At 55.0% G+C, this 26,180-nt stretch overlaps 2 protein-coding genes across 8 annotated transcripts; both read left to right on the forward strand.

The window, feature by feature from the left end:
• Positions 1-290: 290 nt before the first annotated feature.
• CIST1 (colon, intestine and stomach enriched 1) lies at positions 291-3,560 on the forward strand (the record flags this gene model as incomplete). The annotated part of the gene is made up of 4 exons (XM_080928595.1): positions 291-378; positions 2,309-2,557; positions 3,252-3,406; positions 3,513-3,560. The coding sequence occupies 4 exons, from the start codon at positions 291-293 to the stop codon at positions 3,558-3,560; spliced, it is 540 nt and encodes a 179-aa protein (XP_080784721.1).
• A 1,664-nt stretch (positions 3,561-5,224) lies between these two features.
• Positions 5,225-25,752, forward strand: PDE4C (phosphodiesterase 4C; the record flags this gene model as incomplete). 7 transcript variants are annotated; one of them, XM_080928657.1, is made up of 17 exons in its annotated part: positions 5,261-5,378; positions 5,575-5,627; positions 8,471-8,676; positions 19,804-19,995; positions 20,362-20,398; positions 20,491-20,561; positions 20,664-20,716; positions 21,003-21,115; positions 21,199-21,292; positions 21,628-21,788; positions 21,875-21,973; positions 22,196-22,360; positions 22,439-22,538; positions 22,716-22,870; positions 23,258-23,380; positions 23,568-23,750; positions 24,105-25,752. In XM_080928657.1, 16 exons carry the CDS (start codon positions 5,586-5,588, stop codon positions 24,342-24,344), a joined length of 2,034 nt encoding a protein of 677 aa, XP_080784783.1. In that variant the 3' UTR covers positions 24,345-25,752. The 7 variants fall into 7 exon arrangements, with proteins under 7 accessions (XP_080784780.1, XP_080784783.1, XP_080784782.1 ...); XM_080928656.1 differs by having other exon boundaries at positions 21,020-21,292; XM_080928654.1 differs by having other exon boundaries at positions 5,225-5,270; positions 20,664-21,292.
• Between the last annotated feature and the right edge of the window lie 428 nt (positions 25,753-26,180).

Below are 26,180 nucleotides of genomic sequence, written 5' to 3' on the forward strand. Positions count from 1 at the left end.
AACGTTAGTGAGGAGTCTGGTGGCCAGAGGGACACGGGTATTCAAGTCAGGTTTGGGGCAGCTATAGAAGGGGGTATCCCCGGGTGTCTGGGGACGAGGCACCATGTGTCCTTAGAACCTTCAGGAGCCTCGGCCCTATGCGGAGGAGGCGCTGGGGTGCCACGGAGGAAGGGCAACCCCAGAACCCCGCGCAGTCCGCCATTCCTGCGGTCGGCCGGCAGGGGCCGCGCGTGGGCGAGGCGCTGCCAACCTGGACGCTCACCTGCAGCCTGCTCGGACGGACCGAAGGAATGGTGGGCTCCCGGCTACTGTCCCTGGCGCTGGCTCTGCTGCTGCTCACGAGACCCGGCGACTCCTCGGTCATCCTTGCATGCACAGGTAGGTTGGTGGAGGGAATGGGAATGGCTCCGGGGGACAGCGGGGGCCGGGACACAGGGCTCAAACCCTTCTCTCCCCTTCCCTCCCAGACACCGTAGGGTTGATATCAACCCCTTAGGGTCATCTGAGCTGAGGCAGAAGCCAGAGGTTTCCGGACACTTCAGGGAAGTCCCGCCCCATCCAGAAAGTGGTGAGGACCTCCACACTCCCCGAGCCATGCGAAGGGCCAGGGGATCACTTTCTGTTCACTCACTATCCCAGCTTCCTTTAGGAGTTCGTGGTGCCGGATTTATTCCCTCCAGCTACTTCTCTAGACAGGTGACGGTTTTATTCCGAAAGTCCCACAGTTATCCCTGGAAGCCCAGGCAGCCTCCAGCCTGTGGACGACCCGAATAGGGACAAATGCCAGCTTTTATCTCAGAGACTGAGGCAAAGGCCAATGCCAGGCACATTGCCAAAAACACCTCTACTTTCCTTTTTTTTTGTGTGTGTGTGTTTTTCGAGACAGTGTTTCTCAGTAGCTCTGGGTGTCCTGGAATTTGCTCTGTAGATCAGGCTGGCATTGAACTCAGAGATTAGCCTGCGTCTGCCTCTTGTGTGCAGGACTAAAGGCGAGCTCTACGCTCCTTTTTAACTTTCCAGGAAATCTTGAGGACCTATTTGATGCTAGATACTTAGTAGGACTGGAGATTGCCACCACCTCCTCTTTAATCACTTAAAACCTGGTTAAATAAAGTCCTGGTTTTGCTTGGGGTCCACTGTGGCATCCGAGTCAACATTATTTCCCCAGGGATTTCTCATCCTGTGGACCCCACACCCTTAGACTCCTTTGCAGCAGGGTCTGAGAGACTGAGGTGTAGCTCAGCACCCCTCCCAACACCTAAATGTTATTTCCTCATATCTGCTGTGTGGTGTGAGGCGTGGGCTGGGCAGGGCAGCCGATGCGGTCTGTGCCCTGCACACCTGGGTGGAGTGACCTGGCTCTGGAAGGAAGTAGGAGGGAGGGCAGGAACTATTTCTACAGCCTCTGAAAGGCTCCAGGATGGGGGAAGGGTGAGGTGGGAGGTGAAGCACGGGGGGGGGGGGGGGAGGGGAAAGGGGGGGCTGGGTAAGCCATGGAGACCTGAATCCTGGTGTTGCCAAAGATGGGGCGTGGCTCAGTGGTAGAAGGTGTGGCCAGCATTTGGGGTTAGAGTTCAAGTCCTAGTTTAGGTCAGGGTTTCTCAGTTCTCAGGGTTCTAGGAAGTTCTGGATGGAGAGGTGGTGCCTGCACCCGAGGGACAGAGCTGAGTAACGCTTCAGCTTTCTGGGACTGTTTCCTCTTTTGTAAAGCAGAAGTCACAGGTAGTCAGTGACTGAGTTGTAACAGGCGGCCCTCCAGAGCCCAGCTCTGTGGAGTCAGACAGGGTTGCATTAGGCGGCCAGGGCACTTGCAAGCTGAACTCAGAGCACCCTCGCCTAGCCACAGGTAAGAATTCCAGCCTTGGTATGCTGGCCAGGGGCTGAGATCGAATCTTGAGCAGCATTTCAGCCCAGAATGCCCATTTGCAAGCTTCATAGATACACATCCACATCTTGGTTTTTGTTTTTGTTTTTTCAGGTGTTGTTTTTACACTATTCTGGGAGAGTGTAATAACACAAAACTCCTCAAGTTTACAGACAACACAGACAACCCCTGGCCTCACCACCTCAAGTCCAGGGACCACCCCTGAGTCCACCTCTCCAAGCCCAGGGACCACCCCTGAGTCCACCTCTCCAAGCCCAGGGACCAGCCCTGAGTCCACCTCTCCAAGCCCAGGGACCAGCCCTGAGTCCACCTCTCCAAGCCCAGGGACCAGCCCTGAGTCCACCTCTCCAAGCCCAGGGACCAGCTCTGAGCCCACCTCTCCAAGCCCAGGGACCAGCCCTGAGTCCACCTCTCCAAGCCCAGGGACCATCCCTGAGTCCACCTCTCCAAGCCCAGGGACCAGCTCTGAGTCCAGCTCCACAAGTCTGGAAACCACTTTCCCTCCATACTACAGCTCCAGCTCCACAGCTCCAAAACCTGTCTCAGCCTCCCCAGAGTCAGAGACACCCTCTCTTCCCAGCTCTGGGTTCCCCAGCTCCGAGCCAGTCACCACATCCCAGTCCATGAACTTGGCTCCACAAGGGTCTCTTACTGCGACCAGCCCAGACCAGGGTAAGTTTACCGATTGGCTGAAAACCTGACAGCAGTTCTAAAACCAGTCAGCAGGGGGCGACACAGACCGGGAAGTGTGCGGGCCAGCTTGAGCCAGTTAGTTACCTTACTGCTGTCTGTGGCCTTATTAACTTGCTAGTGTATTGTGGCTCCTGAGGACAGCCGTGTGCAGGAAGCAGGTTCTATTATATAGTTGTCACCGTGTGTGGTGGCCCAGTGCTGTGTTCCTAACACTGTGAAGAGGAGGGAGGAGGATGGCCTCAAGTTTGAGACCAACCCAGGCCACATGGTGGGTCCCTGTCTTTTAAAGAAAAACAAGCAGGCTGATGGCGGCTCAGCACTCAGGCAGAGGCAGGAGAATCTCTGTGAGTTCCAGGACAGTCTGACAGCCTGGTCTACAGTGAGTTCGGGGACAGCCAGGGCCAGAAACCCTGTCTCAAAAAAATTAAAAAAGAGGGGCAACAGGAGGAAGGAGGAGAAGGCGGGTAAGAAGAGAAGGAGGGAGAGGAGGAGGAAGAGGAGGAGGAGGAGGAAGAGGAGGAGGAAGGAAGAAAAGAAGGAAAGAGAGAGAAGGAAATGAGATTATATATTTGTATATAAACAGCACGGGCCCTGGCGTGCCTCAAGGGCTAGAGTTCCTGCCTGGAATCCCTCTGTGAGGGGCTGAGGCCAGGGCTGACCCCTTTCTCTACAGGCAGCCTCTGGATCCCCACATCACACAGGAGCCCCGGCGTGGTGGTTGCTGTGTGTCTGCTTGTGTCTGTCTTACTCATTGGATCTGTGTTCATCCTCGTGAGACATTATAATCAAGATGTACCAGCTTTTCACAATCTGGATACGGTTTCCATGGTGAGATGGGCACAGGCAGGGCTGGGGCTGCTGACTTCCCAGCAGAATCCCCCTGCGGTAGAGCCCTGTGGTGCTTAATGCTAATTCATGCGTGTTCCTCTTATAGAGCAGTGTGAGCCAGAGGCTGCCATTTGCTGACCGCCTACAGTCGTGACTCTCAGAGGCCTAGAGATATGGTGGGGGTGACACCTGGAAAGAACAGTGCCTGGGACCCCCACCCCTGCTATTCTGACCTGGAGATAAGGAGCAGGACAGCTGGAGTCCAAGAGCTTCAGGCCAGTTTGGCCCACACATCTAGTACCCAACTCAGAAACTAAATCAATCTGGGTGTGATGGAGCGCACCCGCCATTCCTGCACTTGGGAGGTAGAGGCAGGAGGAGCAGGTGTTCAAGTCCATCCTGGCTACTTAGGGGGTTTGAGGTCAGCCTGGGCTACACGAGACTCTGTCTTAAAAATAATTTTTTTTTGGAGGGGGTGCTGGAGAGATGGCTCAATGGTTAAGAGCACCGGCTACTTTCAGAGGACCAGGGTTCCGTTTTCGGCACCCACATGCAAACCCACAACCATCAGTAGCTCCAGGACCAGAGGGTCTGGTGGCCTCTTTTGACCTCTGCTGTCACCAGGTTCACAGGTGATACACAGACATACATGCAGGCAAAACACATTAAAAAGTAAAACTAAATAAACATAAACTAAATAAATCCTTATGACCCATAGCTGCCTCCTGAGTCGTGCGTTGAGGACCTCTGTGTCTTAAGCCAGAATCACACTGTTGACCCTGTATCTGCTTTCAGGAGAGATGACAATTGGAGGATGCCATTTCAGGTTCAAGGGCAGGGCTGCTGTCCTCACCCACCCTGGCAGGACAGAGGCTGCTCTCTAAGGAACTGGATGACCTAACCTAATGGGAGGCAGCCTGGGGAAAGCCACAAACCCACATGTGAGGGGGGCGGCTGGAAGGAGATAGAGTTTTCCAGCTTCGAAACCTTGGGGTACAAGTGGTCTGTGCAGAGGTCGGGGGCTTGGGGACGCACTGGCTGCCTCAGTTCCTTTCTACACACCCTGCTCTTTACCCCTCCCTCAGGGGCTCAGGCTCCAGGCTGGCGACCCTTCCCCCAGACGGCTGACTTTTCCAAGATGCTACTGGCGTCTCCAGCAGAGGGTGAGACAGTGTGGGTGGGGTGCCTCCCCAGCTGCTGTGATATTTGACAGCAGAATGAAGTGTCCGTCACCCCCACGGCAAGTCATGCTCTGATGACCACTGGAGTGGGAAGTGAGAGGTCTCCTGGCCAGTCTGCAGGGGTGGAGGTGAAGGGTGAAACATTAACCTGCTTCACAGCCACAAATCGGAGTGGCCTCAAGATCCCTTGGTCCAAGCCACACGTCTCAGTCCCAGCTCCCTGGCCTTCCCACTTCTGACTGCCACTCTAACTTGTGGGTGAGGTTTGACCAGAGAAAGTCATCAACTGCCTGGAACAGCACAGCATAGTGGGGCTAGCTTTCCTAAAGCCTTGAGGTGCCTTGATTGGTACCCTAAAATACTAAGGTAATGTCCCAGTCCTAGGCTATTTTTGTCCTCTGTCAGATGTAGACCCATTAACAATTAAACCTGCCTGACCACTCACCTCTCCCCTCCCCTCCCACTCAGCCCTGCTTTGGTCACACATTTGCACACACACACCTCCCTGCCCTTGTGGTCACCCTTCCCTTTCACCCTCCTCCAGTCCTGAGGGTGTCTCCTGGCTCAGGTCCGGTCTGGTGCTCAGTTACAGGACCTGGGAGTGTGACAGGACCGTCTGTCCTCTGATCCCGAGAAGGTCAGAGAGCACACTTACAGCAGAAGTCCCATAAGAGCAGCTTGGAGTGAGTACCACATCTGTGTCAGTGTGAGAAGATCCTGCCTCTGGGAACCAGGGTCTCAGAAACCCCACAAAGCTCTAGAGTCCCTCTGGGAGCTAAGGGCTCTCTCAGGTGATCTGAAGCCAGGATTCTACTCCCTAGGGTTGGCCAGGGTGGGGAGCTAGGGCAGGGTCTGGGTACCTGCAGCAACTCTTCAAGCAGCTGTGACTTTGCTGCCTTGCTGATAGGGCTCTAAGCTCTGGGGTGGGGTGGGGTGTCCCAGCAACTGGCTGGGACCCTGGTCTCACTGATCTCTCTGTCATCCCAGAAGCCTACACCATGAGGCGGAGTGGCACAGCCCTGTCCTTCCTGTTGACTGAGGTGAGTAGCCTGGGACCAGGGGCCTGAGTGAGGTCTCTGCTCTGAAAAGGCCAGAGATGCCTCACATGAGCTCAGGGGAAACTCGGGCACAGCACGGCTCCCCGAGTCCAGAGCTGGAATGCAAAGTAGTTTTCATTCAGTTAAAAAGTAATCTTAAAGAATTGTTTATACATTTAATATGAGCACACTGTCGCTGTCTTCAGACACACCAGGAGAGGACATTGGATCCCATTACAGATGGTTGTGAGCCACCATGTGGGTGCTGGGAATTGAACTCAGGACCTCTGGAAGAGCAGCCAGTGCTCTTAACTGCTGAGTCATCTCTCCAGCCCTAAAACTATTTTTATTTTGTGTATTGGAATTCTGCCTGAATGGTTTGTCTGTGTACCATGTTCGTTCAGGGCCCACTCAGGTCAGGAGAGGGCATTAGATGCCCTGAAACTGGAGTTACAGATGGTTGTGGTCTTGGTGCTGGGAACAGAACTCTGGTCTCCAGCTGCCATTGCTGTAACCTCTGAGCCACCTCTCCAGACCCCTCCACTTTTATTTGTTTTAGATTTATGGTTCTTCTTCAGTATGTGTCTCTGTGTGTCTGTCTCTGTGTGTCTCTCTTTGAGAAAGGAAAGAGAGAGAGGAGGGAGGGAGAGAGAGAGAGGGAGAGGGAGTTTTTCTTACAGTGAGACAGGGTCTCATATAGCCCAGGCTAGCCTCAAACTTTCAATGCGGCCAAATATGACCTTAACTTTCTAATCTCCCCACCTCCTGAGTGCCGAAACCCAAAGCTGAGAGCTCTATGCCTGTTTTTTTGTGCTACTGAGGATGGAGCCCAGGGCTCTGAGGTAGGCAGGGGTGGGCTGATGTGAGGAGCATGGCCATGTCTGAGAAAGAGCAGGAGGTGGGGGAGTACAAGGTTTCCTGTGGAACTGGCAGTCCCAGCTAGGCTGACAGGCTGGGCAGCTGCTGGACAGACAGCCTTTGAAGTTAGTTAAGTTGCCTATTTACTTTTGAGATACACACTTACTATGTAGCTCAGGCTGGCCTGGAACTTGTTGTGTAGATCAGGCTGGTCACAAATTCACCACCTGCCTTGAATCACTAAGGATTTACATTGTCATGCCCGGCCCTTTTCCGAAGAAGACATTTATTCAGTTAGTGTGTGGGTTGCAGAGGTCAGAGGACAATCTGTGGGAGTCAGGGCTCTCCTTTACTGTGTGGAACCTAGGGATGGAGGTCAGCTTGTAGGGCTCAGTGTCAAACACCGTTACCACTGAGCCCTCTCTGTAGACCTTTCCTATCTTCTAACTTAATATTTAAGTTATATTTCCCTGTGTCTTACGGTGTCTGTGCAAGAATCTGTTCTCTCCTATCATGCGAGTAATGGATGATGAAATCAAGTCGCTCGGACTGGTGGCAAGCTCCTCATAGGCTTGTATTTTCAATTTTTAAACACTTTAAAAAAAAAGATTTATTTATTTTATGTATGTGAGTACACTGCTGCTCTCTTCAGACACACTAGAAGAGGGCGTCAGATCCCATTACAGATGGTTGTGAGTCACTATGTGGTTGCTGGAATCTGAACTCAGGATCTCTGGAAGAGCACCCAGTGCTCTAACCACTGAGCAATCTCTCCAGCCTGGACCGTGTTTTCTAAACTAAAATATTCTTAAAATAAAGCTGAGTGGTGGTGCATGCCTTTAATCCCAGCACCCTGAGGTGCAGATGTCTGCGAATCTGAAGCCAGTTTGGTCTACAGAGTAGTTTCAGGACAGCCAGGGCTACATAGAGAGACCAGGTCTGAAAAACAAAAACAAGTAAAATAATATTCTCAGAATAAAATACTGAAAGCGAGTCCTGCTCCCTGGCCATCCCCTGAGCCCGCTCCAGCCCACCCCAGGCTTTCCACGGCCCCGCCCCATACTTTTCTCTGGCCCCGCCCCCAGGCCCTCTCCTGAGACTAGAGGGAGATCTACCTGAATCAAACCAGAGTCAGAGGGTATGTTTCTCAGGCTTAGCCGCTATCCGCTCTTGCCCCTTTCCATCTATTGATATGCTCTGATCCTGAGGGTATGGGTTCGGGCCTCAGTTTCCCTGTTCACTCTTCTGATACTGGAGATAGACCGTTAAGAAGCTCAGGAAAGCTGAGCTACCCTCTGGTCCCCACCGACCGCATTCTTCCCAGAAGGCTCCTGTTTGAGCAGCCCGTGGCGGTCAGCACTGGACAGCTCCCTGATTCCCTTCCAGTCAGCAGCCCAGAGGAAAATGGGGTGTGGCTCCTGGCTCCCAGGTCCCTGTGTTCAAATCTCAGCACCTAGTGACCATGGTGAGGAACAGGTTGTATGTAGAGCTAGCATCACAAGCGATGAAAAAAAAAATCCCCACAGAGACTTGATGTGTCAGGGTGGGGTTAATGAGATGGCTCAGCAAGTGCAGCAAGTGGGGGGAACTGACTGGAAGGATTGTTGTTCTCTGACCTCTGCTTATGGACGGTAGCAGGTGTATAAACAAACTGACTCTTAAAAACGCAACAAAGTAGGCTGGAGAGACGGCTCAGTGGTTAAGAGGATGGACGGTCTGTTCTTCCAGAGGTCCTGAGTTCAATTCCCAGAAACCACATGGTGGCTCACAACCGTCTGTAATGGGATCTGATGCCCTCTTCTGGTGTGTCTGTAGTCAGCTACAGTGTACTCACAATATGACAAATAAATCTTTTTTAAAAATGCAACAAAGCCATAACACCCATGCACACCCCCATCCCACACACGTGCACCAAAGCCCCGACGGCGGGGAAGCGGCTGGTGAGAAATGTGTGTATGTGTGCTCATGAGCTCCTGCTGTCTCCCCAGCGAGTCCGGGAGCCAGTGGATTGTGGAGTGACCCCTGTCAGCCCCCTAGGTGGGGGTGTGATCCTGAGACGGTTCTCAGGGACTCTGCTACTGCCTCCACTGTCCAGCCGCCTGGGGTCCTCTGGGGAAGTGGAGTCAGCTGCCCATGTGGTTTTCACCATCGGAACTCGAGGGACAGAGAGAAGCCATGGCTCGGCCCAGAGCAGGTGAGGACAGGGAGCGGATGTAACTGCCAGGGAGGCAGAATGCATCTGGTGCTGGTCTTTGTACTTAGCAGGAAAGTGGGTAGTGGGTGACTGCTCCTGGATAGCAGGCTACCCTGTGTTGAGGGAGAAAAGTCATCCATACTCAGGCTGACCATGGAAGTCACACGGGATGTGACAGAGGATCAAGTGCCTAGGAGGTAGAACAGCATCTGCCAAAGCAGTTTGGCTGGAAGGCCCAGGGGCATAGGCAGAGAAGGACTTCACAAGACTGTCATGGAGCACAGTTGGGAGCACAATGGGCAACGGTTTGACCATATTGGCTTTTTTTTCCCTTTAAATCGGCTTACACTTCCATCACTGAAGGTAGTCAGGACAAGAACTCACTCAGGGCAGAAACCTGGAGGCAAGAGCTGATGCAGAGGCCACGGAGGCGTCCTGCTTACTGGCTTGTGCCCTGTGGCTTGCTTGGCCTGCTTTCTTATCCCAGGACCACCAGCCCAGGGATGGCACCACCCACAATGAGCTGGGCCCTGCCTCCTTGATCACTAATTGAGAAAATGGCCCTCAGGCTTGCCTACAGCAGTCTTATGGAGTCATTCACTTGCGGTTCCCTCACATCAAGTTAAACAGACTGGCTGGGGCTGGAGTTCCGTTGATACAGTGCTTATTTAACATGTATGAAACATGTATGGTCCTGTCCCCGGCACCATAAAAACAGGTGTGCTGATACTTGGGGGCAGGGTGGAGTGGGGCAGGAGGATCAAGAGTTCAAGACCAGCCCCACTTCAGGAGCTGTGGACTAGAAGTGACAGTGAAGTCAGGGTGGAAACAGATCCAGGAGGAGGCTCAGCAGAGTGGGAGTCGATGGTGTGTGAACCAAAAAGAGAGCTCAGCCTATGGTGGACACCCAGTGAGGGTGAAGATGTCAGGGTGATTCTGTGGCAGAGGGACAATGCTTAAACCAACCACCCAAGCTAGAAGGGAGGGGCCTGGGACTCACAGACAAAGTGATGAACAATTGAAACCTTCGGGAGAGTGGTGGGGTGGTGGTGCATGCCTGTAATGCCAGCACTGGAGAAGCAGAGGCAGGAGGATTGCTGCAAGTTTGCAGCCAATGTAGTCTATGTAGTGAGTTCCAGGCCAGCCTGACTTATAAGTATTAGTCATTGTTCTGTTGCTGTAACGAGACACCATGACTAAGGCAATGTAGAAAAGAAAACCATTAATGTGGTGCTAACAGTTCAGAGGCCATCACAATGGGGAATGTGGCAGCAGGCAGCAGGCAGCAGGCAGCAGGCAGGCAGCAGGCAGCAGGCAGGCAGCAGGCAGCAGGCAGGCAGCAGGCAGGCAGGCAGCAGGCAGGCAGGCAGCAGGCAGGCAGGCAGCAGGCAGCAGGCAGCAGGCAGCAGGCAGCAGGCAGGCAGGCAGCAGGCAGTAGGCAGCAGGCAGCAGGCAGCAGGCAGTAGGCAGCAGGCAGCAGGCAGGCAGCAGGCAGGCAGCAGGCAGGCAGCAGGCAGGAGGCGGGTGGGCAGCAGGTGGGCAGGCATGGCGCTGGAGCAGTAGCTGAGAGCTTACATTTGATCCTAGAGCAGGGGCAGAGAGGTGGAGGAGAAAGTCTGACCTGTGGCCTGGGCTTTTGAAACTTCAAAGCCACCATAGTGGCTTGCCTCCTACATGATAACATGTCCTAATTGCCACACCTCCTAATCTTTCCCAAGTGGTTCCATCAACTGGAGACCAAGCACTTGATCAAGAATATGTGCCCATGGGGGCCGTTCTCATCCAAACCACCACAGACCCTGTCTCCAAACCAAAATCCAACCCAAGGGGAGAGACAGAGGGAGGGGTAGGAGAGAGAGAAAGAGAGAAAGAGTGAGCCAGTGAGTGATCACAGCAGAGGTTCCCTTCTTTCATCATGTGGGTTCCAGGGACCAAGCTCAGATTGTCACGCTTGGTGTGGCAAGTGTGTCACCGACTAAGCCATCATGTCTTCAGCTGGGAATAGGGACAGTGCTGGTGTTAGTTTCCATGTCTCACACCCTCATAACAGTTCCCAGCACAGTGTCCTTAGGGGACTTACACCAGGCCTGAGGCACTGCCATCGCCATCTCCCCCTCCCCCAGCCGGCTGATGCTGTCCACACACTTACCGCTTCTACTAATTAAGATGGAAAGTGTCCTCACAGGCTCTGACACTCTCCGGGAAATTCCCCCTGAGACTAGGAGCAGTGGTGGTGAGTGAGCCTGCTTTTTCTAGAACTGAGAGGGAAGAGACCAGCTGGAGGTTTGGACAAGAATTGTGGTTGCAGGGTGGAGCCCTTAGGTGTTTGGGGGCCAATGATATCATTCGCCGTGGCGGGGGTGGGGTGGGGTGTGGGGTCTGAGCACATTGGAGGCTATAAAGACCCTGGGCTGTCTGCAGTGTCCTGCTGGCCGCCCTGAGCTCACAGGCAAGGTGGGTCTTCACTCTAGCTCTTTAAGCCCATGGGGTAAGGACATTCTTTGAACTGCAGGGATGCGCATGGGAAGTGACTGGCTTTCCTTCTGTCCCCAGCCCTTGAGATTCCTGGCCTGTGATTTTGTGTGCACGTGTCTAGGCCAGTGAGAGAGAGTCTCTATTTCGTCTCCTTTCTGGAACCCCTCTTCTGACCCGCTGGGACCTCTCTTCGAGACCCTGAATCTGGGCTTCTCGATCAGGTGCCCAGAGTGTTGGTGACTGGTGGGCGCAGCCTCACGTCTGAGTCTTAAAGATATTCCCATGCCTGGCTTCTGAACCGCAGAGAAGGCGGCTCCGTGGGGTGGAGAACCCTCGTCCCACCCCGCCCTGTGCACTGGCACTCCAGGGGCCACCCACTGTTTCCCTTTTTCTTTGTCGTCGGGGGCAGCTCATGGAGACCCGACTTGTCGGCCGCGCAGGGGTTCCCCGACCCCCGAAGCACCTGTGGGGGCAGCCGCAGCGCCCCATCCGCATCCAGCGGCGCTTCCACTCGGACCCGGAACGCCCAGATCGGCCAGCGCCGGTAAAGTCCCGGCGTTCGTGGCCCAGCTCCTTTCGCCGCCGGTAGGTGACGGGGCGGGGCCTGGCTGAGAAGGCGGGGCCTATTAGAAGAAAGAACTCCTATTGAGGGGGCGGGGCCTGGTCGAGAAGGCGGGACCTGTTTGAGGAGACGACCTGTATTGAGAAGGGACTCTTACACAAATGGTAAAGGTCACCGTTTTCAAGGTGAGGGAAGCAGTCAAGCTACTTGCAGAAAGTTGGAAGATCTTGAAGGAAATGGGTGAGGGATGTCTGGAGAGGGTGTGGTCTGTGGTGGGTGGGACGGTGTTTCGTAAGGGAGGGACACATTGGGGGTTAGAAAGGTACTGGCTCTTAAAAGGGCAGGGTGGGTAAGGGATCCTGGAAGTGGTGAGGCCTGGTATAATTGGGCATGGTCCGCAGAGGGCAGTGGTTTGGATGCTTGGATTGGATGCAGAAGCATCCTGATCTCTGGGGAGTTGTGGCAGGGGCGGTGCCTGAAATTTGTGGGCGGGGCTAGTGATGACCAGCCCACATCAGGCAGAGGAATGTCCTGGCTCTTCTGCAAGTGGGGCAGGGCAAGGCCTGGAGGCAATGGTGCGTAGTCTGGTGGGAGGGCTGGGTCTTCTGTGGGGGTAGGGACTATCATAGGCTGGACTGAGCTGGGCACCCTGGCGCTGGAATAATGCTTGCTACCCCTGAGGACTTTGGCGTTAGGAGCGCACCTTGGAGGCAGAGCTATGTCTAGGCGAAGGGACCTTGGTCATGGGTGTCCGTGGATTGTTTCCTGTGGACCTGAGTGACTTGGAGTGCTCAGTGTCATGGGCTCCTAGTGTAAGGCTCACCAACCAGCCTGAGGCCCTGGAAGTGGCGAAAAGCCACGGGAAGCTGAGGAGTTCTTTGGTGAGTTTCTCTTCTATGACATCACCACAAGTTAAGCTTAGCGACACAATGTAAGGCGAACCAATACATGTGCGTTGTTAGCCAAGAATAGCAAGGCAAAGCAAACCAATGCTTGATCTCTCACAGTCTGTGGGGTCATGTTTATATTCCTTTATCATGTGTCCTTTCACGTGTCTGCTTCAGCAGAGCATCCTTTTACCTGTGTGCCCCAGCAAACATCATTGGCAGAATTGACTTTCCACTTCTCCAGGACCTGGAGAGATGTGCACTTGCAGAGGACGTGAGCTTCTGACAACCTGATACCCTGCTCAACACATCTAGTTTAAAAGTATTAAGAATATACTATAAAGAAGTGAAACCATGGCTCTGGCGATTGGTGGATTGCTTGCCCACCATACCTGAAGCCCTGGGTCCCATATGCAGGTCATCCGCAGGAGCATAGCAAGTTTGTGGCCAGCCTGGGCTACCTGAAGCTGTCTAAGAAGGGAAAAAAAGGCATTGAAGTTCTTGGTCTCTGCTTTTTGGATTGTGGGAATGACAGGGGACAAAGAGACTCCACTGGGGTGAGGTAGTGTCCCTAGGCTCTGTGTGTGTGCCTGTGGGGGAAAGGCTCTGTCCCTAGGGACAGGCATAGCCATCCAGGAGACACAGGACACCTTGAGTGGGTCTGGGAAGTGTTAGGAAACATATAAAGAGTGTAGAGGTGATGTGTTCTATGGAGGTGTGGTGAGATGTGGGGGCAAAGGGGATGCCTCTGGCGGACCCATGTAGAGGCATCTCTTCCCCCTGAGGAATCAGCCACACAATGGTATGGTACAGAATGGAGTTTATTCAGGGCATGAGGAGGGAAGTTAAGAGGGTAGTAGGGACAGAGAGAGAAGAGGAGGAGAGAAGTAGAGGCCATGAGCTCTGAGCTCGTGGAGGTGGGGCGGGGAAAGGAGAGAGGAAGGACAAAGGGGTAAGGGCAAGAGAAGAGAGAACAAGAGCAAGAGAATGAGGAGGGGCCAGCAGCCCCTTTTATAGTGGGGCAGCATACCTGGTAACTGAGGCAGAGCATACCTGTAACTGTGGGGCGGAGCATACCTATAACTGGGGCTGAGCATACCTGTAACTGTGGGGCGGAGCATACCTGTAACTGGGGCGGAGCATACCTGTAACTGTGGGGTAGAGCATACCTGTAACTGTGGGGTAGAGCATACCTGTAACTGTGGGGCGGAGCATACCTGGTAACTGTGGGGCGGAGCATACCTGGTAACTGTGGGGCGGAGCATACCTGTAACTGGGGCGGAGCATACCTGTAACTGTGGGGTGGAGCATACCTGTAACTGTGGGGCAGAGCATACCTGTAACTGTGGGGCGGAGCATACCTGTAACTGTGGGGCGGAGCATACCTGTAACTGTGGGGCGGAGCATACCTGTAACTGGGGCGGAGCATACCTGTAACTGTGGGGCGGAGCATACCTGTAACTGTGGGGCAGAGCATACCTGTAACTGTGGGGCGGAGCATACCTGTAACTGTGGGGCGGAGCATACCTGTAACTGTGGGGCGGAGCATACCTGGTAACTGTGGGGCGGAGCATACCTGGTAACTGTGGGGCGGAGCATACCTGTAACTGGGGCGGAGCATACCTGTAACTGTGGGGCGGAGCATACCTGTAACTGTGGGGCGGAGCATACCTGTAACTGTGGGGCGGAGCATACCTGTAACTGGGGCGGAGCATACCTGTAACTGTGGGGCGGAGCATACCTGTAACTGGGGCGGAGCATACCTGTAACTGTGGGGTAGAGCATACCTGTAACTGTGGGGCGGAGCATACCTGTAACTGTGGGGCGGAGCATACCTGTAACTGTGGGGCGGAGCATACCTGTAACTGTGGGGCGGAGCATATCTGTAACTGTGGGGCGGAGCATACCTGTAACTGTGGGGCGGAGCATACCTGTAACTGTGGGGCGGAGCATACCTGTAACTGGGGCGGAGCATACCTGTAACTGTGGGGCGGAGCATACCTGTAACTGGGGCGGAGCATACCTGTAACTGTGGGGCGGAGCATACCTGTAACTGGGGCGGAGCATACCTGTAACTGTGGGGTAGAGCATACCTGTAACTGTGGGGCGGAGCATACCTGTAACTGGGGCGGAGCATACCTGTAACTGTGGGGCGGAGCATACCTGTAACTGTGGGGCGGAGCATACCTGTAACTGGGGCGGAGCATACCTGTAACTGTGGGGCGGAGCATACCTGTAACTGTGGGGCGGAGCATACCTGTAACTGGGGCGGAGTTTACAGAATCCTAACAGGAAGACCCTCCAGAGTTGAAATGTAGCCTAGGGGACCTTGACCACATCACTTCCCTCTTAGCTCTGTTGTGCCTTTGGGACACCCTTCATGCAGTTCTTCTAACACCAAGAAAGCCTCAGGCACATGCGAATCCCACAGCCCAGGGGACCAGGTCAGCCATCCCAGGTGACCCGGCAGGGCCTGCCCTACCCTTTCTAGTGACTCAAGATTTTCCATTTCCCAGAAAGAACAAACACAGTTGCTTTGGACCTCTCTGGCGAGGGGAGGGGAGACCCCACGTGGTGGTTCGGGCTTCACTGGCCGTGTCGGGAGAGGCTCAGCCCAGGAAGTCAGCTTCACAGCAGGGGCAGGGTGGGGTGTTCTGGCCCTAGCTTAAGCCTTCTCTAACCTGGCTGAGGATGCCTTAGGTGTAGGAAGGTCAAAATACCTTGTAGTTCAGAAAGTTTTTATAAAGCACCTACTGTTTACCAGGTGTGGATTAGCCCCTGCAGAGAGGGGCTCACAGATTGGCAGGCTATGGGGGGGTTCAGGGTGAGTGAGGGTCAAGCAGGTGCAGCTGGGAGCTAGGAGCTTGATTTGGAGCAGCAGGAGAGAACCAGGCTGAGTAGACAGACAGACAAACGTGATCAGCAAGATGGACAGATTGAAGGGTGCAGCTGGTGAGTGGGAGGGGAGGCTCAGTCTGTCACATGTATTGATCAAGCACCTACTGGGTGCTGGTGGGATGCCGAGGATGAGGCGGGATGAGGGTTACTGCTGAAACAAGGCAGACCTGCCCTGCCCTTGACCCACTTGTGGGCCAGCTGCAGCCCAGTAGGCTGAGAGCAATTGCAGAGGCAGGCTGCAGAGGCAGAGCTGTGAATTCTGAGGGGGGCACGAGAGAAATGGGGGTGGGGCTGCTCTGCTCTGGCTCCTGGGAACATCTGGGAGCATCCATAGTCACCACCCCCCTCTACTCAAGCCTTCCCAGGGGACTTGGACAAGGGGAGTTTCTCTTCCCAGATCTCAGCAAAACAGAACAGTGTTCAGTTCCCCTGTCTCCAGACTTCCATAACAGAGGAGAAAAGTGCTGCCCTGGGGGAAGGGATTCAAAAGGAAAGACTGGAAGGCAGCAGGGGGTCCAGGGCACCAGAGACTTCCGGTTTTCCCTGAAGTCACACAGCGTTGTAGGGTAGGTCCCATAGGGCTGTTTGTACCACCTCCTTCTAGTGGCCCGGCACCTGGCAGGACTTGACGCTCACAGGGCCAGGCTTTGAATGTCCAGTCCAGGCTGCGGCCATTTCTCTACTGTAAGAGATGCCTGTGGGGGCCATGAATGAAACATGAACTTGTGAATGAAACAGTTTAGGACAGGGTTTAGCAAATGTTAATGCTAGGCTAGACTGCAGAGGGGTGGATAATTAGTTAATGAATTAAATGCAATGCCCACACAGTGGAGTCACTGACCTGGGACCCTGCGAACCCACTCTGCCATTCACACCTGTGTGACTTCAGGCAAGTGGCCCGACCTCTCTCTTCCTGTCAGCACTTGGTGCTACACTGGTGACATGACAGGTTGGCTTCACCTTTCTGTTTTCTATGATTTTGAGGGTGGAACTCATTCCCTCTGGGACCCAGTTTGTCTTTGGAGACCTGGGCACAGGGATCGTCCCTCAGGGCTGGAGTGATGTCCAGAGTCCTTGGACCCTGGCTGGTGGCCTCTGTCCCTCCCATCCCCTGGGAATGGCTATAATTAGCTGCAGCCCAGCACCACAGATGGTATTTTCATTTTGGGCTCAGTGAGGTTTTTCCCACCAGTTGTCAGAATGGCAACTAGTGGGTTGGAGGGGCTTCCTGGCTAGGCTGAGCCTACCCCACATGGGGGTGGGGCGGGGGCTGTGTGAGCCTCTGAACCTCAGTGTTCTTGTCTGAGCACTGGATATAACTCAGTTCTAGCTAGACCCCCACCACTTAGGTCCCCACCAAAACCCTGCTCCATAGTTATCCCCAGGGTGTTGAGAATCCTGGGAGTCATTTTTCTGGCGAGGGCTGGAGCGTGAGTATGTGCGTGCGTGCGTGCGTGCGTGCGTGCGTGCGTGCGCGCACGCCTAGTCTCAGCCTGGCCTCTGCATAGTCCATGTCTTTCCTTTATCCGTGACCTGCATGAGCCTCAGTTTCCCCTTTTGTCCAATGTGATTGTGTACATCAGCAGTCCGGCAGGGCATCTGGCGTAGATTCCGTGACATTTGGAGCAGTCCAGGCGGAAGGCTCTGCAGGCGGATGTTTGTGTGGGAGACACTACTTCACCACTGAAATGATCCAGATGCAGAGCCTGGGGAACATCAGAGCGACGGGGTCACATGGGGACCTGGGGGCTAGAGCTGTGTTGCAGCACTCCAGGGAAATCCTGTGATCACACAGTGCCTCAGTTTCCCCCACAGGAAAACGGTTCCAGGGTTTGCCATTCCAGGGAATTACTGTGGGCAATGGCAGCTCCGTACCTTACGGATCTCTCTCCCTATGAGGGGACATCTTTCTTCAATTTCCCACACGATTCTTTGAGATAGTCTCACTCTGAGGCAGTTCCCAGCCCAGACACACAAACCAACCCTTAAGTCTGTGCTGGGTGGCTCACACTCTCTCTCCAGCTCTCTGTCGGGAGGCTGAAGCCGGCTTACCATGACTTCGCAGTCAGCCTGGGCTACAGAGTGAGTTCAAAGCCAACTTGGACTACTGAGGCCGGGTCATTTAAAAAAAAAAGTGAATAAATAAAAGAGAATAGAGTCGCGGGTATGCTGAGCCTCAGTGACCCCCAGGGTAGGAGACGCATAGAGGTGGGCGGAGCCTGGTCCTCTCACTCCGCCTCAGCGCATCTAAAAAGGTCCAGCTTCCCGAGACCTAACCCAGTCCGGCAATGCAGGGCCCCACGGCGCCTGGCTCCCCCCGGGGGTCCCCCCGCAGCTCCCCCGCGCTCTTCAGGAAGCTGCTGGTGAATCAGAGCATCCGCCTGCAGCGCCGCTTCACGGTGGCCCATCCGCTGTGGTGAGGGGAGCAGGGTCAGAGACAGGGATTTCGGGATAATACGCAGGAGCAGCCACAGCCATGCTAGGATCAGGCGTACGTCTGTCTGCCCGTCTCTCCCTCTTTTCTGCCCTGTCTCTCTCATAGTTAGTCTCTGTCCGTCTGTACCTCCACTCATCGCTTCGACGCACGCTGAGGGGACCAGCCCATTGTCCCCACGGTCCCCTGTGCAGCTGTGCGGCCCTGCACAACTCGTTCTGACTCGGCTGGCTTAGTGCGGGGGCGGGGGGAGCTTCCCTCTGATGTCCCATCCCTCGGCCCAAGAGGCTGGGCGGTCAGGCGGGGGGCTTCGAAAGAAGAGGTGGAGTTCCCAGGTTCCATTCTGGGTTCAAATCCTAACCCGTGGTAAGGAGTTGTAACCTCATAGACTATAGATTTATGCAGTCAAAGCAGAGACTTGTGGGCGCACTGTGACCAGCCTCGTGCAGTCATTCTGTGGGGAATGCGTGCAGGCTGAGTGTGTAGCACCCTAAGACGAGCGTTCCCTCACTCAGGTCACATAGCCATTTAGTGACTGCTAGGGGGCGGGGTGATCCTTGGGAGCAGCGGACCTGCTCTGGAGAGCGGCATCAAGACCACAGCCATCAGCCAAGAGCGGGCCCCTCTCCAGGGAGTGAAGGGAGTGTGTCACCTGGTACCCAAAAGTGATCCTGAGGGAGGAGGACTGGTTCTCAGCAGGTTGTAATGAAAGCGACTCTGAGGTTCTTTCGTGGCTCGGTGCCTCAGTTTACTGGTCTGGCTCACGCGACGTTCCCATAGCCCGGACAGGAACCTCGCCCACTGCTGTTCCCGTCATGGAAAGGCCGCCTGACCCGCTAACCCCGGCTAAGTTTAGAGCAGAAAGAAAAGCAGCCTTCCAGGCCCCAACGAATCTCCAGCCAGCCCTTAACCCTGCGCGCCCGAGGGCGGGATTAGAACCTAGCATGCTGAAGTTGCCCCGCCTCAAGTTTTTCCAATTGTCCCCAGGTGGGACGGGGAAGGGGACCACCACCTGAAGTCCTTGAGATGGAGAGTTTTGGGCGCTCACGGGTATACCAGGGAGCCCCTGGGCCTGAGGATAGAAAAGGCAGAGGAAGCTGGGATGTACATGACGTCATGAGGTATCTGTGCCGCGCCCTCCAAAACCCGAGAATCGGCAGAGGATGAGCACAGCCGAGCTCACCCGAGCGAGGCGTGACTGGGCCGAGGATGCACGAACCCATTCGAACTCGCCCAATCCTTGCCGGAAACAGCCGAACCGAGCCGAGCCTACCCCGCACTACTGACGAGGACCAGGGTGGAATGACCTCTAGGGTACAGCGGACAATCACGTGACCGCGTCTCCGGCCAGCTGGCAGCGCTTCCCAAGGTCGCCACCGTCCTCCCGCGTCCAGTTCTTGCCCCACCAGGCCTCTTTTTAGAAATGTATCTATCACTGTGTGGATGTTTTGTCTGAATGTGTGGGCGCCACGTGGCTGGTGCCACGGAAGCCGGAAGAAGGCGTCAGATCCCGAGTACTGAATCACAGCTGCGGGCCGTTACGTGGGAAGCGAATCCCGGTCTGCAGCCCCCCAAACCTTTCTGACCTCTAACCTTAAGGATAGAAGTGTAGGCCCACTCCTGCCGGCTCAGAGGCACTGCCGAACCTGGAAGACTGTGGCAGTGGGCGTGGTCTATGGGGGCGGTGCCTGTGGTGGGTGGGGCTTGGGGCGGGGCTGATTGGCTCAAGGCATTGTAGGTTCGCTCCTGCAGACTAGATGGAGGTGCGGGGGTGGGGTGGGGGGAGGGCGATTGCGGGTCCCGGGAGGATGCTTCCGACAGACAGACAGAAGGACCCTTCCCTGAGGTTGTTTTTTTATTCCTGCCTCCAGCTTTGACCTGGAAAATGGGCTCCCGAGCGGCAGGGGTCCCTTGGACGCTCAGTCTGGGCCGACTCTCGGCCGCGCCCTCCAGCCCCCTGTGCATCACGGCCAGCGGCGTGAGTCTTTCCTGTATCGCTCAGACAGCGACCATGAACCTTCACCCAAGGCTGTGTCCCGGACCTCCTCTGCGGCCAGCGACCTGTGAGGCCCCTTCCTCCGATTAGTGAGGTTTTGGAGTTGAAGTAGGAGTTTTCCAGAGTGTTACTTTGTGAATGTCCAGCATGTAGCTTGCTTGGCCTTAGGCCAGGTTGGGGACAGAGTGGCATATTAATTCGGGAACATTAAGGCACATTAGTAGCAACCCAACAAATACTATTATTTGAGCTCCCTAGTAGCTGTGATGAAAAGGGAAACAATTATTTCTGTCCCGAGTCTGTTAAGACCCGTTCATTCCCTATTTTAGATATGGATAATGTAGGGGAGAGGATGGAAAGGCCTGGTTAGGAGTTCTGAAGGGAGGGCTCGCTGTAGCGGGCAGATGCGCTCAGTGATGGTCTTGTCCTGCAGACATGGAGAAGACATGATTGTCACGCCCTTCGCCCAGGTGGGTGTCCCCCGATGCCCTCTCGCCGCCGGCCTTGAACCCACAAACGGAGTTGTGCCTCCTCCTACCGCTGAGCACCGCTCTCTCCACAGGTCCTGGCCAGTCTCAGGACGGTGCGTAGCAACGTGGCTGCCCTTGCACACAGTCCGGGCAATGTCACGAGGTATGGAGAGCTGCAGGAAGGGCGGTTGGGGCGGTGGTGGGAGGTGAGGACCGGTCTGGGAGAACCTGGTGAGGTGGGTCCTTCTGATGTCCCTGTCCACAGGCAGGTGCTCCTGGGGACCAATCCGACCAGCAGCCAACCGGCCACCCCAGCAGGTATCATCCCACCCCCATTCCAGGGCAGCTGTGAAAGTCTTCCCATCATGCCCTTGAACTGTGGCTCCTTGAAACAGGCTCCACCCCCAAACCCACATTTGCACTCAGAGCCCCCAGCCCCGCCCACATTACAGACCAGAGAGGGCCATGGTCCTGTCTGGCTTGACACAGCCACTCGCAGGACAGCTGTGGAGCTGTGGCCCTGGGCTCTGGGGGTTGAGGTGCGGAGATACTGTTGGCACAGACTCCCAGCGGGGGTCCCTGCCCTGACCCCCCTGGCTCCCAGAGGACTCTGGGCTGCAGCTGGCACAGGAGACGCTGGAGGAGCTGGACTGGTGCCTGGAGCAGCTGGAGACACTGCAGACTCGTCGCTCCGTGGGCGAGATGGCTTCCAACAAGGTGAAGACACAGTGCCCCTGCTCACCGTCCTCCCTGCCTGCTGCCCTCCGTGCTCACTCTCCCCGCCCCCCCGGGCCCCACAGTTCAAGCGCATGCTCAACCGCGAGCTGACCCACCTGTCGGAAACCAGCCGCTCCGGGAACCAAGTGTCAGAGTATATCTCGCGGACCTTCCTGGGTGAGCCGCCTGACAACCTCCGGAGGTCATAGGAGGGTTCGCGGGACAGATGTCATTGCAGCCCCCTGTGGAGGAGACTAGCAGGCTCTCAGCCAGCACAGTTGGCCAGGGTCGGAGGAGAGGAATGACAGGGAGGAGAGGACATCACAGGGAGGATTTTGAAGCAGAGTAGGAGTTTGCCAATGAAGACGAGGGGAACACACCTGACCCCGGACACAGCAAAGCCTTCCGATGCTCATGGTGGGAGGGGAACCTCGGTGATAAACAGGATAGCTGGGACTGGGACTCTGAATCAGACCTCAGTGGGCTTGAATCTGAGCCCCTGTCCCCTGCAGACCAGCGGGCTGAGGTGGAGCTGCCTAAGCCGCCCTTGGAAGACAATTCACGGCCCATGGCCCAGATCACTGGGCTACGTAGGTCTTGCCACTCCAGCCTTTCCACAGCTGCCATCCCACGCTTTGGGGTCCAGACAGACCAGGAAGAGCAGCTGGCTAAGGTGTGTCTCCCCAGAGCCACTGGCCTCAGTTTCTCAACCTGTACATGGGGCTCAAGGGACAAATGTGGCACTGCTGTCACCCGTAGGAGCTTGAAGACACCAACAAATGGGGACTTGATGTGTTCAAAGTGGCTGAGCTGAGTGGAAACCGGCCCCTCACGGCTGTCCTATTCAGCGTCCTCCAGGTGCCTCCCCTGCCTTTGCTTCAGCCCTTCTGTTCCGACCTCGGGAAGCCCCAGACTGGAATGGAGAGGCCTGACCTGAACTGTCGGTGGAGTAGAAAGGGGGAAAGGACAGAGGAAGTCAGGACATCCTGGAGGAAGGGGCATTGGAGGCAGAAGAGAGAGTGGGTGAGGCGAACTGGGGCCCCCTAGGCAAAGCCCTGAGCCAGGTCTGTGATGCGCCAGGAACGGGACCTGCTCAAGACGTTCCAGATCCCGGCGGACACGCTGCTGAGGTACCTGCTGACCCTGGAGGGGCACTACCACCCCACCGTGGCATACCACAATAGTATGCATGCTGCTGACGTGGTGCAGTCTGCGCACGTGTTGCTGGGTACCCCGGCCCTAGAGGTACCACGCCCAGCCAAGGACACGGGGTGGGCAGGATAGAGAGGTCACCCTCTGCCCTGACGCCCAGGCTCCACACAGGCCGTGTTCACCGACCTAGAAGTCTTGGCAGCCATCTTTGCGTGCGCTATACATGACGTAGACCACCCAGGTGTCTCCAACCAGTTTCTTATCAACACCAGTAAGTGAGGCTCGCCCTGTCGTGTGCCCAGACGGGTGTCTGCGGCTTGGGTGGCTTTCTGTGGGAAGGGGCATTAGAGTTTGGGCTTCACTGCGTATGTGGGGGTTGGCCAGAGACGTTCCGTCCTCAACTGTGTTTGGGTGGAGTTGGATCTCCAGACCCTGGTTGTCCCCACAGACGCGGAGCTGGCACTGATGTACAATGACTCATCGGTGCTGGAGAACCATCACCTTGCCGTAGGCTTCAAGCTCCTGCAGGGGGAAAACTGTGACATCTTTCAGAACCTCAGCACCAAGCAGAGACTGAGTCTGCGCAGGATGGTCATAGACATGGTGACGTCACGGCGCGGGGCAGTGATGCCCTACGCGGGCTAGGCTTTCCACACAGGCTGCATGGCAGCAGGCATGGGGGTTTCCAGGGGCCTGCTTGGTTCTATCCTAGTCAGTGGGCTGTTAGGGGTTCAGGGTCACATATTTCATCTATAAATTCGACAGTTTATAGGCGCCTGTTGTGTACTGACTTCACTTAGGTCCTCTGGGTATTCCTTTGTTCTTTACGTGTTTTTGGAATTCGTCCCTCTGCCTCTACTTCTGTGCCCACAGGCAGGCAGCTTCAGTTCACTCTGCTGCCCAGTGTTCCCATCCTCACTCTCACAGGTGGGGATACTGAGGCACAAAAGGTCTCAGAGACGTAGCATCCTTAACTTCATACCCTCCCAGGTGCTGGCCACAGACATGTCTAAGCACATGAGCCTTCTGGCTGACCTCAAGACCATGGTGGAGACCAAGAAGGTGACTAGCCTTGGTGTCCTGCTCTTGGACAACTACTCTGACCGCATCCAGGTTTGTGACTCAGGGCCCAGAGCCTCAGTTTCCCTCTTTAGCTTCCTGAGAGACTCTCACTCTGTAGCCCAGACTGATTAGTCAACATTCTCCTGCCTTGGGTGCACACCACCACACTGCGTTCAGCTTTGGGGTGTGGTGAAGTGGGGTGGGTCCTGGGTCCTCTGAGTCCCTTCATACCCCACAGGTCCTCCAGAGCCTGGTGCACTGCGCTGACCTCAGCAACCCTGCCAAGCCGCTACCCCTCTACCGCCAGTGGACAGAGCGCATCATGGCCGAGTTCTTCCAGCAGGGCGACCGGGAGCGTGAGTCGGGCCTGGACATCAGCCCCATGTGTGACAAGCATACAGCCTCTGTGGAGAAATCCCAGGTGCGGGGAGGGGGCTGTACCTAGTATCAGCTGGAGTCTTTCTTGAGTTGGGGCTTTTCTGTGCAGCCTTGGCTGTCCTGGAAATCCCTCTGTAGACCAGGCTGGCCTCTGCCCCCAAGTGCAGGGATTAAAGGTGTGCACCACAATCCAGATGTCACCCTGGCTGGCCTCACTGGCTTGAGATTAGCCTGCCTCAGTTTCTTCTGTGTTGTGTCAGGATGAGTTTTTTCAAGAGGGTTTTGAAGGCTGAATAGGAGTGGGTAAATAAGCATCCCAGGCCGAGAGCACCATGCAGCAGACGGTGAGATGGGGCTGATTCTGAGACTCACTTGCTCCTTCTGTGGTCACCCTAAGGTGGGATTCATTGACTACATCGCTCAGCCATTGTGGGAAACATGGGCTGACCTAGTGCACCCCGATGCTCAGGAGCTGCTGGATACCTTGGAAGACAACAGAGAGTGGTATCAGAGTAGGATTCCCTGCAGCCCTCCACACACCATTGGCCCTGACAGGTTCAAGTTTGAGCTGACTCTGGAGGAGGCAGAGGAAGAAGAGGAAAATGAAGGGCAGCACACAGCACTGAACAGGGCTTAAATTCCTGCCCTCTGACCATCCCAAAGCCCAGGGTCTGCTTTGTCCAACAAGAGTTGGGCTAGCCTAGTGCAGACCGTGAAGTCATGCATGGTCAGGCTGTTTGGGCACCTATGAGCACTGGTGACTTCTCTTTCCACCAGTCAAAGAGGACAGCCAGGATTTACACATAACCAAGCCTTGCGGTCCAGGTCCACTTGAAAGCCTGCAGCTGTGGTCAACTCTGACTACGAGCTTGGCTCGGATGGCACCAGAGCCTGGGCAGCGCCACCTCTTACATCTCAGAAGATGGAGTCAGCTTCGGTCTGCAGGGAGGCTACAGAACACACAGGACTGTGTTATGGTTTAGTTGGTTTCTTTTTGGTGCTGAAGCTGCAAACCTGGATTCCCATGGGCTGGCTCTGTGAGTATAGTGACCCTAGTCCCAACATTGCCTGTGGATGTCCTGCCTTCAACGGCCCAGCCGCAGCCTTTATCGAGTCCCTCAGGGGGGATCCCTTTTGTAAAATGCAGGCAAGACCACCTCCCATGGGGGCCTGATGTTTCCTGACACCAGAGTCTGCACAAGACTCTTCTTATATACCGGGAGGCTGGTGGCCCTCCTAGAAGACCCCATGGTCTCAGTCTTCCGACGAGCTGCTCACACACTTCACAAAACTAGTGGATCAATGAGGATCCTCTTCACCAACAACATCAGGCTTCTCAAACCAGTGGGCTCTGTTTACCCACAGGGCTTCACAGACTCAGGAGGTGGAGGCACAGGGTGGTCCAGGCTGGGCAGCTTGACTAGAAATAAAAAGGAAAGAGGGACTGGGGCATGGCCCGTGTAACAGCTTTAGCTTGTGGGACGTCCTGAGTTCCATTTCTATCACTGCAAAAATAGAATAAACCTTGTCATGCTCATTCACTTGTGGGGAAACTGAGTCATAACTTGTCTCTCAAGGCTTTTACAGAGTGGGCACTGGTTCTGGTGCCGTCTGGAGGTATGGCTGATTCCCTGTTTGTTTTGCAAACTGTTCTTTGGACTTTTTGAGACAAGGTCTCATGGCAAGTTCTGATGTCAAATTTGTTTGCTGCAGACAATGACACCAAAGTGACTTTCTTGCTTCCACCTTCCAAGTGCTTGGCTAGGGTGACAAGCATACGTCACAGGGTGGGCTCTCTCCTTTTCCCTTTTTCCCCTGGCCTGTAATCCTGCACCTGACTGAGGCCTCCACGGAGCCGGAGTGGCAGACGACTTCTTCTGTAAATATTTTGACTCTGGCTATTCATCCCCTTGGAGGTACAAAAGGCCATCTTGGGTCACACACTGGAACATTTCCTTCTTCCTTCCAGATGTTTTAAGAGGCGACCCTTAGAGATTTCTTGTTGAACAAAGTAATATGTGTTCACTGTGGGAGAATTTGGAAGTCATACAAACTTATAAAGAAAATAAACTATTGGGCCAGTGAGATGGCTCAGCAAGCCAAGGTGCTTGCCGCCAAGTCTGATGACGTGAGTTCCATCCCTAGGACTTGTGGTGGAAGGAAAGAACCAACTCCCTATGTTGTCCTCTGACAGTCCCCTCTTTCCAACACAAATAAATGGATATAACGTAGGAAGATTTGACAAACAGCATTTCCTCGGTTCCTGCTCTTCTGCCTGTGCTTTCGCTTCCCCGGGCCTTTAACACACACATTTCCTTCTCCCAGATGGCTGTGCTAACCTCACAGTGCAGTCTCTAGCTCAGAGATCCCCAAGTGCCGTGTGGTTAAAGGTTTTTGCCAGCAGGTTTACACACGGGTTTATAGTATGAGACAGTCTCACTTTGTGATCCAGGACGATGATGAACTCGCAATC

This window comes from Micromys minutus, assembly GCF_963924665.1.
Source record: "Micromys minutus genome assembly, chromosome: 14".
In the NCBI taxonomy this organism is placed as follows: Eukaryota; Metazoa; Chordata; class Mammalia; order Rodentia; family Muridae; genus Micromys; species Micromys minutus.